We start from the raw sequence: 12,927 nt of genomic DNA, 5'->3' as shown, positions 1-12,927 counted from the left end.
AGTGTCCATCCTGTGAGGATAACTGAAGAGGCTTCTTTCCATCCATGACACCGCAAAGACTTATTTTGACTACTAGCTCATCAAAATGTTGAAGTGGTTTGTGTGTTGCTTACCCCTCTCTAATGATGAATAACATTCTTCCCTAAATGTTTTCTTCTCTATGTATAGTGGAAAAAATTGAGGTGAGAAGGGAAAAATGGAACAAGGGCTTTTTTTTTTTGTTTGTTTGTTTTCCTTAGATATATTGGTCTTAGCTCAAAACCTTTTATTTAATTGATTTCTCATATTACTTTATATATCACTGTGCATACTGAAAACTTCTGAAGATCATTGAGAAAGGCTGTTTCTACTACATGTCACACTAATGGAGAAATCCTGTGGAAACATAAATGGCTATTCAGGATCATTTGAAACTTGGGTTTACATTTTTTTCAACCTCTATCCAACCTCTTGTTCCTCAGTTTTTCCCAAGTTTCAAGCAAGCAAAATCCTCCTGGTGACAGCATTCCCTACCAAGAGCAGTTCAAACTTAAACTTTAATACTTCGTTATACCTTGTCTTCCACTTTGAAATGTATAGTAAGATAAACTTTTAAAATACATTACAGGTTACAAGGGCACAGAAGCAATGTCAGTATGCACTAAAGGATGTTGACTTTTGACTGACATAGTGCTCTCAACAGTAAAAAGATTTGATCATTATGGTTTCCTTCTCTCTATTTAATGGGCTGCTTATGGATCTGTGTTTGTTCTTTTCCTCAGATATTAGGATTAAAGAAGAGGAGCCTGATCCAGAAGAGTGGCAGCTCAGTGGTGATTCTACACTGAATACCAATGATCTAACACATTTGAGAGTACAGGTGGTAGATGAGGAAGGGGACCAACCACATCAAGAGGGAAAAAGACTGCGACGAGTAGCTTGCACATGTCCCAACTGCAAAGAAGGTGGTGGAAGGTATGCAACGTTCAGTGTCACATAACGCATGTAATGATGAAAACAAATAATGAGTGAGGAAAGAAGGAGCTTTAGTTAATGGCAGCTCTCTGCAGAGAGAGAGGGGGAAAAAAAAAAGCTTATGCAATAAAGGACTGCCACCTTTATTTCTGGGTTTGCAGATGGATGGGCAGATTATTCCATGCTCTCTGAGTTACTCAATTGAGATTAATTGGAAAAATCTGGAGTTAGATGCCACCTAGTACAAGTGAGGGGGATAGAATGTTGCCCTAAATAATATGAAAATGAAATATTTTGGAATATGCACATCCATGATTGGCTTCCTATCATATGTCAAGGACTTGATTAAATCCTGTGTTCCTGCATTTCCTCACTGATTGAGCATTTTTTTTTCCACAGTTTGATTGCTTTAGAGTGTTAAAAAAATACAGTTATCCTGGTTTTCTTATTCACTGGTTTCCTAAGAAAAACAAGGTTTGTATGATAACTCTAAATACCAAATTTTGAATTGACTGATAGTTTTCTGTCGAAATTAGTGGAGATGAGTCTAACAATGATGTACTAAGTTCCAATTCATATAAAACTTCAGGGCTGCATAGGAAGCCATGTTTTATTATTCTACATCTCATAAAAGTATTCCTCAGCTTTTTACATTCTATTCCTGAACACTTCCTTTTAAAACATCTTGATTATGGGTATAAGAGAGGAAGTGGGGATAATAGGCTGCCTTTTACAAGTGAAAATATTTAGATGTGTTTGTGCTTGATATAATTGTGTGGGGGCTTCTTTCCGGTACACTAAAACTTGTCCATTTTGATAATAGTTTCTTTTCTAAAACAGAAGTCTTATTTATGCGAGAACTCTAGTGTAAATTACTGAGTTTCTTTAAGGAACCTGTCAGTGTCCTATGACTTTTAAGAGTTCTGATTGAATATGTCTATTGTCAAGTCTCTTGTGTTTTTTTGCTGTATATTCTAGATACTTTCTTTGCAAGATGGAAAGGTAACATCTTAGGCAGCCACGACAAGTAAATATTAAGTGTTTTAGACAGAAACGCTTTTATACATTTACATCACAAATGAAGCTAGTGATAATATCTGCATTTAAGGTTATATAGTGTCTTTGTCCATCAGCTTCCTCTTGTTCAATTCCTATGCGTAGTTCACTGAAACCTGGCACAGACATTTTTAAGTTCTTGGTGAACCTGGACTCTGCCATGAAGATCTGCCCAATGTACACACTGGGTTGAGATTTACTTCAGTCTGGGAGAAGACTGAAAATGCGATTTGCACTGGCCAAACTCTTAGAAAACATAGAGATTTCACGTGTTCCATCTTCCTCATGATCTATTCCAAACTACAGTGCCTTTAAATTAAAGACATCTTTACTTTAAAATCCTCTTCCTCGTAAGTGGAATTGCTATAACACCAAATGTTAAAATCAAAGCCCAAGAGAGAATCTTTTGAGAGATGATGTTGATGAAGTCTGGAGAAGGACATAGTCTGACTAAAACTCAGATATGGGAATTTGGGAAGGAGTTGAGATAAGAGTTTAGATAAGTGATAATCTGAAATCCACTGTAAAGAAAGGACTGGGCACATCAAATGTACAAACTAAGTAGGAAAAGTAGGACAGGAAGTCAGGATGTGAGAAGAATTAGGAATGGAACCGAAACTGAATAATGAAGGAGACAATGGTGGGGAAACAGAAAAAGAGTGAAAGTGCCTACAGTTGCTAGAGCAACTTTCCCACCGGAATGTAGAATTCCTTCAGAGTCTGGCAACAGAGTAAGCCCACTTGGAGGAGTATTTTCTTTCTCTCTCTGGTATGTGTTGATCATGTTCTATAGCTGCTACAGATACTTCTTTATCTCTAGTGTTGTAATTCTGTTTTGATTTGTCTTTCAACTCTGCTGATGATTTCTGGAGTTTCATATAACAGGCCATTTGCTTTTATAAGTTTCTTTAGAGAGCGTTCACAGTTCTTAAAATGACGTTAAGGTCGCAAAATTGAAAACTTGGAGGTTGGCAAATGCTGAAGTTAAGATATCGCAGGCAACTTTAATCTCTTGTACGTACGCATTATCATTTGGTTTCTGATTACATGACTGCATACTATTGTTTCATATGACCCTGGTGCCATTCAGTGGATGGAATGGATGATGTACAGGGAGTGAATCAGGTCTGTGTAATGATTGGCACCTGCTTCACTTATTGCAGAAATTGGAAGGCATTTAGGGAATGAGACAAAGGACTGCAGCAACAGGGCTCTGAAGTTTTGGAGGTGTTTGTCTATCCACTCCACCTCTTCCACTGCAGAAGTACTGAGTTCATTCTTGTAAAGAAGTCAATTGACCTGAATTGTGAACATCCTCAGTACTGTAAGAAAATATGCTTCTCCTATACTGAATTTGACACCTCAAGATAGCAGCTGTTGGACAGTTTTGGCTTAATCTCTTTCTATCTCATATTTGGAGGTATGAAATGATTGTACTAGTTCAAGTTCAGTACACAGGAGTGTTGCAAGATGATAAATTCATTAATGTTTGTGAATTGCTTAGACACTGAGTGTTGTGAGTGCCCATGATGAGGGAAAAAACCCCAGGGAAATGAATAATTCTATATTCAAGGTAGTACTTAAATAATATATAACTAGTAAGACAAGAAAAGCAACCCCCAATATCAATACAGGCCAGGGGATGAAGACATTGAGAGCAGTCCTGCCAAGAAGGACTTGGAGGTGTTGGTGGAGGAAAAGCTGGACGTGAGCTGACAATGTGCACTTGCAGCCCAGAAAGCCAACCATATCCTGGGCTGCATCAAAAGCAGTGTCACCAACAGGTCAAGGGAGGTGATGCTGCCCCTCTACTCTGCTCTGGTGAGACCCGACCTGGAGTACTGTGTCCAGCTCTGGAGCCCTCAGCACAGGAAGGACATCGACTTGATGGAGCAGGTCTGGGGGGACACAGAAAGATGATCAGAGGGCTTCAGCACCACTCCTATGAGGACAGGCTGAGAGAGTTGGGGTTGTTCAGCCTGGAGAAGAGAAGGCTCCGGGGAGAGCTTATAGCAGCCTTTCAGTACTTAAAGGGGGCTTATAAGAAAGATGGGGAGAAGTTTTTTAGCCGGGCCTGTTGTGATAGGACAAGGGGTAATGGTTTTAAACTAAAAGAGGGTAGATTTAGACTAGATTTAAGGAAGAAATTTTTTACACTGAGAGTGATGAAACATTGGAAACAACTCTCAGGTTGCCTAGAGAGGTGGTAGATGCCCCATCCCTGGAAACATTCAAGATCGGGTTCGTCGGGGCTCTGCACAACCTGATCTAGTTGAAGATGCCCCGGCTCATTGCAGGGGGTTGGACTAGATCACCTTTACAGGTTCCTTCCAACCCAAACTATTCTATGAAAAGCGCATTAAATCAGTATGAAAAAGCTGAATAGCATTTCATTTGTGAAGTACATGGCTTCACAGATGCAGACTTCGCCACCATAATTTCATCTTTTGTGTAGTCTTAGTTTTGGCATTTCTAGTCTTTTCTGTTTTCTGGATGTAAAGGGGAGTTAGGGGGTTCTTTCTATTTTTTTTGTTGATTTTTGTAGGATTTTTTTGACTCGATACAGAATTAGACTACATTGCAGTCTTCAAAGGATTTCTATTTGTACCAGTCCTGTGAAGTAGGAAGCCACTATTATCTTTACCTTACTTGGCAGGGGGGAAGGTAGGAAAGGAAGAGGATGATGTATTAAATGCATAAATTAAAACCTTATAGCCTCAAGCTTATATAGTAAATGGGGGATAAGCAAGTGGAGAGTGAGAGAGAGATGTACCTCAAGGGTTTACTCTGATCCCAAACAGACTGTATTAGGCTTCTGGATGGGGTGTTTGAAGTTAGGTGGAAAGTTCACCCTCCTCTCAGTTACGTCTGGAGATTTCACCCTCCTCTTACATCTGGAATGACATTGAGATGTAACTGCTTCTGTCTGGATATATAAAGGAACAGAGCTTCTGAGTACCACTTCAGGTACATAACTCTAAAACACACATTCTTAAAATAACTAATAATTGTATGTTTTACCCTTAAAATACTTAATGTTTCTCCTGGAAGTACTGCTGGACTGAAAGTCCAGTTTCTCAGTGGATGTAGGTATCTCCTCCTGAACCCATTGTGTTCTGCATGGTTACTGAGAAATGTGGATTCCAGTCTTTATAAACGTAAAATGTACTATGAAAATACTTATATATTAATTGATTTGAAGACTTCAGTCAAGGAGTAGGCCTGAATCGTATCCTTTTGCTCAGTAATGATGGTTATTGCCCAATGCAGCAAGAAAGGCCTCTTAGCATGATGTGTTAGGGCGTAGTGCCAGACTGTCACAGCTGCAAAGCGTCCAGATAGAATTTGGCTCATATCCAGTCAGTTTAGAGCACACATGAACCAAACATGAAGATGCCTATATGAAGCTGTGTAGAATAAATACACTTAGTTATTCATTCACAGTAGTCTTGCGGAATTCATTTTGTGAATCCCTAACTTTCCCCTCACTTTGAACTTCGCAGTCTTCTAAGAATTCGGTTACCAGTTAGGTGACTGCTTAGAATTACATGTGCTACACCACCTATGCATAGTAAGGTGACCATGAGTTGAACCTTCGTTTCCTCCAGTGTAGACTGAAGGTGCAATTAAGGAGCTTCAAATGATTGACTTAGTAATCTTTAAATTATTATAAGGGGATTTGGATGTGATTTTGTGTCATTTGTGTCACACTTATGTACTGTATCATGCAAAGTTACAAAATATTTCTATTGATTATCACTGATGGGAAGACTATAGTATTTGGAGAAGGTGTGAGGATGAAATAGCAAACACACAAAATAGTCTATATACAGAAATATATTCTCAAATGTAGAAATACATTTTGTTATAATTAGCACAGGCTGAGCACTCCTTAGGGTTGCATGGAGTTGGACAGGCAATTAAAGACACAGGGTACCGGGATCCTGTGGAGAATTCTTTCAATTACCAAGAGTGTATAATGGAGAAGAGCCATGGGTGTTCCTTTGCCTTGCACGACAATTGCTGGAAGCCTTGAGCCACCAAACAAGAGGACCTGAAGAAGAGCTGTCTAGAACTGAATCATTAGGTGAAGATGAACTTAGAGCATGATAACTGTGGAAGTGGTTGCAAACAGGCAAAAAGAGGAATACAGAAAATTTCTTCGTTGGAGCCCAGGGAGCTGGGTGTTTCGGGCTGATAGCTGAATGCCACTGGAAGTGTTACAGGTACAGTGAGTTTTGTGTGGTGGCCTGGCCGTCTGCAGAGGCTGAGAAACTAGAAAAGAAAGGGGGCAATCTAAAGACATTTTGCTAAATGCCTTTGAGATTGGCTGAATGTTCAAACCCTGTGAATATTGAGCTTTTTTGTAGGTGCCATAATGCAAAGTTAAATGCCTGACATCACAGTTATTTTTGCTTTTTAATCTTGGCTTGATGGAAGGCCATGGAAGAGTGTGAACCTAACAGTTAGATGTAGCAAAGGTTACCAAAAATGGACATTTCACCTCAGGTAGGAGATGTAAAAAAAGGCAGTATTTGTTCTGGTCCAAAGAACAGATCTTCTTTTGGGACATTTGAAAAAGGAAAATTAAATCAAAAATATTCTTGCCAAGACTAATAGTGATGGAAGACCTTAAGATATCAGGTCAGATGTCAGAGAATTTTTTGCATGAAATTTATAAACAAGCTGGATAAAACAGGCAGGTGAACTTTGTGTAAGGCTAAGGATTGAGGGGTGGCAATAAAACAAAAAAGACAGATAAGCAGAGTCTCTTCTGTCACCATATCCATAGGCTCACATGAGTCTGCTGCTACCACAGCAGGGTAAAAAGCCTTCTGGACTCTACTTCTACTGCCATTGAATTTGTTCTGAAGTCAAAACCTAAACAATTGTCATGACGAATAATTTGTATGTAAAAGCGATAGTTTTTTCTTCTGAGACAAAATGACTAACGAAGCACTACGAAGACTGCTCTATTTTGAGACTTCTTAGAAACATTTTCTAGGACTTAATTGGATTTTATCTTCTTAATTTTCTGGACTGTCTGGAATGTGTTAGGTGCGTATGTGCTTAGGCTGGAATTCCCTTTAGATGATGTGAGTTTTTAGATTGAGTTAATTTCTGTGCCTGTTCAGAAATGCCTGCTCCAAGTGCTAGCTCCTTAAAAGTGTATATGCGTTTTACCCTGAACCCTCATTAGAGGTAAAACAGAAATGTTCTAAATGCAGAGATGAGAATCTTGATCTAATAGTTGCTTGGCAAACCCTTCAGCCCCTGGACTGTTAAGCAGAAGTTGAGCACCCGATTTAAGGAAAAAAATTGCCCTGGGGAGGCAACTGAAAATTGTATAATCAGTCATGGAGGGTGGAGTGCCCAGGACTGTGATTTCAGAATCCACTTAAGCTGTTCTAAGTTAACATTGCTGATGAATAAGGTGGCCTGATGCTTGGCTGCATTTTCCAATCTCCCTTGTACCAGAATTTACCATTCACAGAGCTGCGTTGTCAGCCAGATCTATTCCCTGGAGTGCCCTTTTCAGCAGCAGCAAACACTTAAATTGGCTAAAATCAATCATGATGCCCTGCACTGGCCAGACCGATCTCTTTCTCAGGGTGTTCAGAGGCTCTTATCTCTCTCTGGTGATTTTATTTAAAAAAAAAAAGAAAAAGTTAGGCTTTTGTGTTAGGTGCTTCCCCTGAATCACCTACTATTTCTGTGAATTATGTGTTCATTTTGATGGATTTTTTTTTTTCCTGAAATATCAAGGAATTAATTTAAATGTCAGCAAAATTAGCTGTTTCAGTGCCACTCCTTTTAGTGGAAATACTCAAGTTACTATGCTTGTCTTCCAACCCCAGACTGCTTCTCAGGTTTCCCCAAGATGCCAAAAGTCCCATCTGTTATCTTCCCAGTTGCCAAAATCTCCTGTTTCCATTTTGGCAATTGCAATCTTTTGTGTTTTTTCTTTGCCAAAACTGTCTTTGGTATGGTAAAAACTGAAACTGGGAGAAATTTAAAATATGGGCACTTCAGGATCAAAGTAATACAAACTGCTGTAGTGTGACAGTATTTCCAACTTCATAAACATGTATGCTTGCTAGAGATTACACATCTATCATTTAAATTTCACGTACTGTTGAATTTATAGTTTGCAGAATTGGGATAGCATTATAGAATTTAGCTCCAGCTTCTTATGGAGTGTACTGGACTGTGATTGTATTTGAATCAAAAATGGGAAGCTGCACGTGTTTGTTTGCAGATCTGTTGGTATCTGCAAACAGATACCAACTTATATGTATGAGCAGTATTTAGGAGGAGTCTATCAGAATGCATAATTTCTCTCTTTTTTTTTTTAAACAGAGGCTCCAACTTGGGAAAAAAGAAGCAACATATTTGTCACATACCAGGGTGTGGCAAAGTATATGGGAAAACTTCACATTTGAGAGCTCATCTCCGCTGGCATTCCGGAGAGCGTCCATTTGTTTGTAATTGGATGTTCTGTGGCAAAAGGTTCACTCGCAGCGATGAGCTTCAGCGACACCGAAGAACGCACACAGGTTTTCAGTCTTTGATTCTGCTGCATTTCACTAAAGGAGTGTCATGGAGAGGGCTTGGATAAATAACTTTTAAGAGGAGAACAGATCTTTGTGTTGGGTTGATTTTAATGTAGTGTGACTTTTCTAAAATCAGCTGATATTTGAAGCTATGCATACACTTTGGTTTCTTTCTTCTTGGTCTGTGCAGGAAAAACAGCTACCTTTTTTGATTCAGAACTGATATTTAAGGTAATATTTAATAGACCTTAATCAGAATACTTTGATTCAGGTTCAGCAATGCATTTCGTTTATTTGAACCAGATTAGACTTGTTGTTCCAGCTTAGGACTTTAATAATTTTCTCTCATTTTAAAAAAGAACAATAGGGGGCTAGATGTCCAAGATACTGGATGTCATTCACAAAATCAAGGAAGAGCATGTGATGGTGCATCATTCTGCATCTGCTAGTTTCATGATTAGATTATCAGGGACTCCAAGCTCACATTTCTCCTTTTGTTTAGTACAAAGAAAAGAAATTAGTCTAGATCTTCCACCTTTTCAAGTAACAGTTTGTTTCAAATCTATTGTCTGTATTACCTCTTTTCCTACAAACTGAACCTGTAATTACATTCTAGAATGTTCAAACTAGAGGATGTTTACCTTTTAAAATGAAACTATTTCAAAAACCCAGTGACAATAGGTAATAATTTATGTGCTTATCAGCATTTATATTGCTTAGAAAACTGTCTTTGCAATGTCTATGAAAAATATTTCATGTTTTGGACCTAATGGTGTGCTTTTGTTAGACATGTTGAATGCTTGAACACAAGCTGGGATGTTACCATCTGTCTGGATGAACAGACAGATAGATGGGTTTAAAAAAAAGAGAGGCCAGTTGAATGACCCAGCTCAGAGGGTATGGTTAACGGCTCCTAGTGTTCTGGCAGACCAATACAAAGTAGAGAATGGTAGGGATCTATCTTTTGACCTAACATCTTTATCACTGACCTGGACGAGGCAACAGAGGGCACTCTTCTTAGGTTTGTGGATGACACCAAAGTGGGGCAACCAGTGAATGCATTTGAGGGCAAGGCCGCTCTTCAGAGGAACACAGGCTGAAAGAATGGGCTGACAGGAACCTTCTGAAGTTCAAAAAGGATGAATGCAAAGTACTGCACCTGGGGTGGAATTAACCCTTGCAGCAACACAGACTAAGCACTGACTAGTTGGGAAGCAGCTCTACTGAAAAGTACCTGCGAGTCTTGACAGACAATAACGTGAGCAAGAGCCAGCAGCAAGGATGGCCGGGGCTGTATCAACAGAAGCAGAGACACTAGTTCTAGCGACATGGTTATCCCCTTCTTCTCAGCACTGGTTAGACTGCACCTAGAATCCAGTTTTCAGCCCCCAGTGTAAGACAGACATTGATCAACAGTACTGAGTTCACTAAAGGGCGACCAAGATGATTGGGAAGCTGGAGCATTTGCCTTATGAGGACAGGCTGTAGGAATTGGGCTTATTCAGCTGCACAAAGAGAAGAGTAAGGGCAGGGAGGAGCTTAATAGCAACCATCTAGTGCCTTCAAGGACAAATTAAGAAGACAAAGACAGACTTTTCATGGTGGTGCACTGGTGAGAGATGTCTCTCTGGATGAGAGATAACGGACATAAGTTGAAACAGGAGAGGTTCAGACCAGATATAAATTAAAACTTTTTCATTGTGAGGACAGCCAGGCACTGCAACAGGATCCCAAAGAGTTTCTGCAGTCTCCATCCCTAAAGATTTTCAAGACCAAACTGGATAAATTCCTGAGCAACCTCCCAGCTGGCCCTGCTTAGAGAGAGATCAGACTAGAGACCTCCAGAGGTCCTCTCAAACCTGAATTGCCCTATGATCTTGTCTGGCAGTCTCAAGTGTGGTTCTGCAGGAGCTCATATGGTCTTCCCTGTCCATCATTTGGCGGGTATTGTTCTCCTCTGAAAAGTTATTTATTGGTAATATTTGCAGTGAAACTTAGCAGCCTGAGGATATGAGATGGTAATATTCCTTAGCTTGCCTGAAAGATCTCCCCAAACTCAGTGAGACACAGAGAAATAAATTAATTATTTTAAAGGATTTGTGTAAGTGTCTAGAAATTTAACACACAAGTTTATCATGTTGGATTGCTTTTCTCTTCGGTATAGATGTTGTTAGAATTCTGACTCTTAAAGGCAGTAAGTTATCTCAGTTTTTGGTGTACATGTGATATTTTTAATGTTCTTGAAAACATTTTTCTTATCTTCTGTGACAGGTGAGAAGAAATTTGTCTGTCCAGAATGTTCAAAACGCTTTATGAGAAGTGACCACCTTGCCAAACACATTAAAACGCATCAGAATAAAAAAGGTATTCACTCTAGCAGTACAGTGCTGGCATCAGTAGAAGCAACACCTGATGATACTTTGATTACTGCAGGAGGAACAACACTTATCCTTGCAAATATTCAACAAGGTTCTGTTTCAGGAATAGGAACTGTTAATACATCTGGCACCAGCAATCAGGATATTCTTACCAACACTGAAATACCTTTACAGCTTGTCACAGTTTCGGGAAACGAGACAATGGAGTAAATATTACACAAGATACCTATTAATTGTGGTTATTTTTATACAGTAGTGAGAAGAATATTGTTCCTAAGTTCTTAGATATCTTTTTATTGATGTGCAAAAATTTTTGGATTGACAGTAACTTGGTTATACATGACACTGAAATGCCTTACTTTGTATGATATTCCATAGTATATTAAAATGGTAAAATTGCATGGGTTTTGTAGGTACTTTTGGAATCTAGAAGAGATGAAATTTTACCAAGTTATATTAAAAAAAAAAAGAATTTAACGATGGAAATGGTAGTCTAACCAAATGCATCAATCCTGTGTGGTTTAGTGTAAAAAAAATGAGAACATGTTGGTATTTATCTATTGTAAGATAAAAGAAGTTGATGGGTGAAAAGAAATCATGTTATGATAAAAGAAATTTTGTAATTTTCTTGATGACTGGAATTTTTATTATGCATAACTGACAAATCAAGTTTCCAAGCAAATGTTACATAGTGTAGGCTTTACTTAGCTCATCAACTTGTCATTTTGAAGCTAATTATTTTAATTAGGTTAACTATGTACAATATTTTAAGCATTACTCTTGTAAGATTTTGAAAACTACATTTTAACATGGAACTCTAGGGATAGTCACCTTTTAAATCCTATTGAAAAGCCATGTTTAAGATTTAATTTGCCAAAATGATGTCTTGTTAATATTCTTTCAATAACCAAGGTGGGCAATATAACCAATGTTTAAAAAGCTTAAAATGTTAAAAAAAAAAATGTATAGGTTGAGGCATTTGGGTGGTAAGGCAAATGTTATAGTGAAGTATATCCCTTCTTTTGAACATTGGAGGACCAAAAATAAGGTGTATTGCGTCTCAGCAGTGATTTTTATCAAATCTTTTTCCAAAAAACATCTGTCTGCCAGGGCCTTAAAAGCCATCATGTAAATTACCAGTAAAATATAACATATGCAAATACAACAGAAAAATCACTTCCATATTGACAGTACTCCCAAACATATGGATATAGTCATAGTGAACTAGGGGTTTTATGAGGTTTTTTATTTGTTTGTTGTTTAGTTTTTGGTTAGTCAATCTGCATTTAAATATCAGCCATCTTTCCTTTTTTGCTTCTTCCCTAAAAATTGTATGTATCCAGTACATTTAACTGATAAACATATATGTTTTTTATTATGCTGAATTTTCTTTTTATTTTTTAATTACTGTTTATATTTTCAATTATAGAAAAATGTACAAAATGAAGTTATATAGCCAGTCTGTAAGTGCTATACCATTTTCAAAAAATGTACAACAATAATTACCGCAGTTCACCTATTTACAAACATTTGGAAATCTGTTCATTTGTTATTCTTAAAACCACCTCAAATTGAAAGGCTACCTTATTGTACGTTTAAAGTGTATTATAACAGTGTGGTAGTTAATAAAACACTATTTTTTTTTTTCTTTTGACTTGAGTGTACTGTACTTCTTGTTAACTAACAAGGTGTAGTTTCATAATACATCTTGAAAGCCTGAAATGTTTTATTAGTTTGTGCTAGATGCTGGGAAGTAGACATGGTGTTTCCTTTCCTTATGGGCAAGGAGATGGTAATATACCACCTTCTTGCTCTCAAAAGAACCCCCATCTGTATGCACGCAGATGTGTATGTACTACATACTGTGTTGGTGTAGTGGTAACTTTTTTGACATTATGCTGAGCAGGGCACAAAGGAAACATAGGAAATGTATGCTATAAAATATGAAAATAAAGTTGCTTTCAAGTCCCCTGAGACTTACATGC

General features: G+C 38.1%; 1 protein-coding gene across 1 annotated transcript in view; it reads left to right on the top strand.

Moving 5' to 3' along the window:
• Positions 1-12,595, top strand: part of SP3 (Sp3 transcription factor) — a 37,563-nt gene extending 24,968 nt beyond the window's left edge. Inside the window, exons 5-7 of the mRNA XM_074145318.1 lie at positions 762-954; positions 8,371-8,567; positions 10,836-12,595. Of these exons, the coding sequence (XP_074001419.1) occupies positions 762-954; positions 8,371-8,567; positions 10,836-11,152 (707 nt within the window). The 3' untranslated portion in view covers positions 11,153-12,595. The remainder of the gene's footprint in view (positions 1-761; positions 955-8,370; positions 8,568-10,835) is intronic.
• The last annotated feature ends 332 nt before the right edge of the window (positions 12,596-12,927 follow it).

The sequence above is a fragment of the Numenius arquata genome, chromosome 3 (assembly GCF_964106895.1).
Source record: "Numenius arquata chromosome 3, bNumArq3.hap1.1, whole genome shotgun sequence".
In the NCBI taxonomy this organism is placed as follows: Eukaryota; Metazoa; Chordata; class Aves; order Charadriiformes; family Scolopacidae; genus Numenius; species Numenius arquata.
The sequence above is the reverse complement of the archived record's forward strand: the minus strand, read 5'-3'. Positions and strand labels throughout refer to the sequence as shown.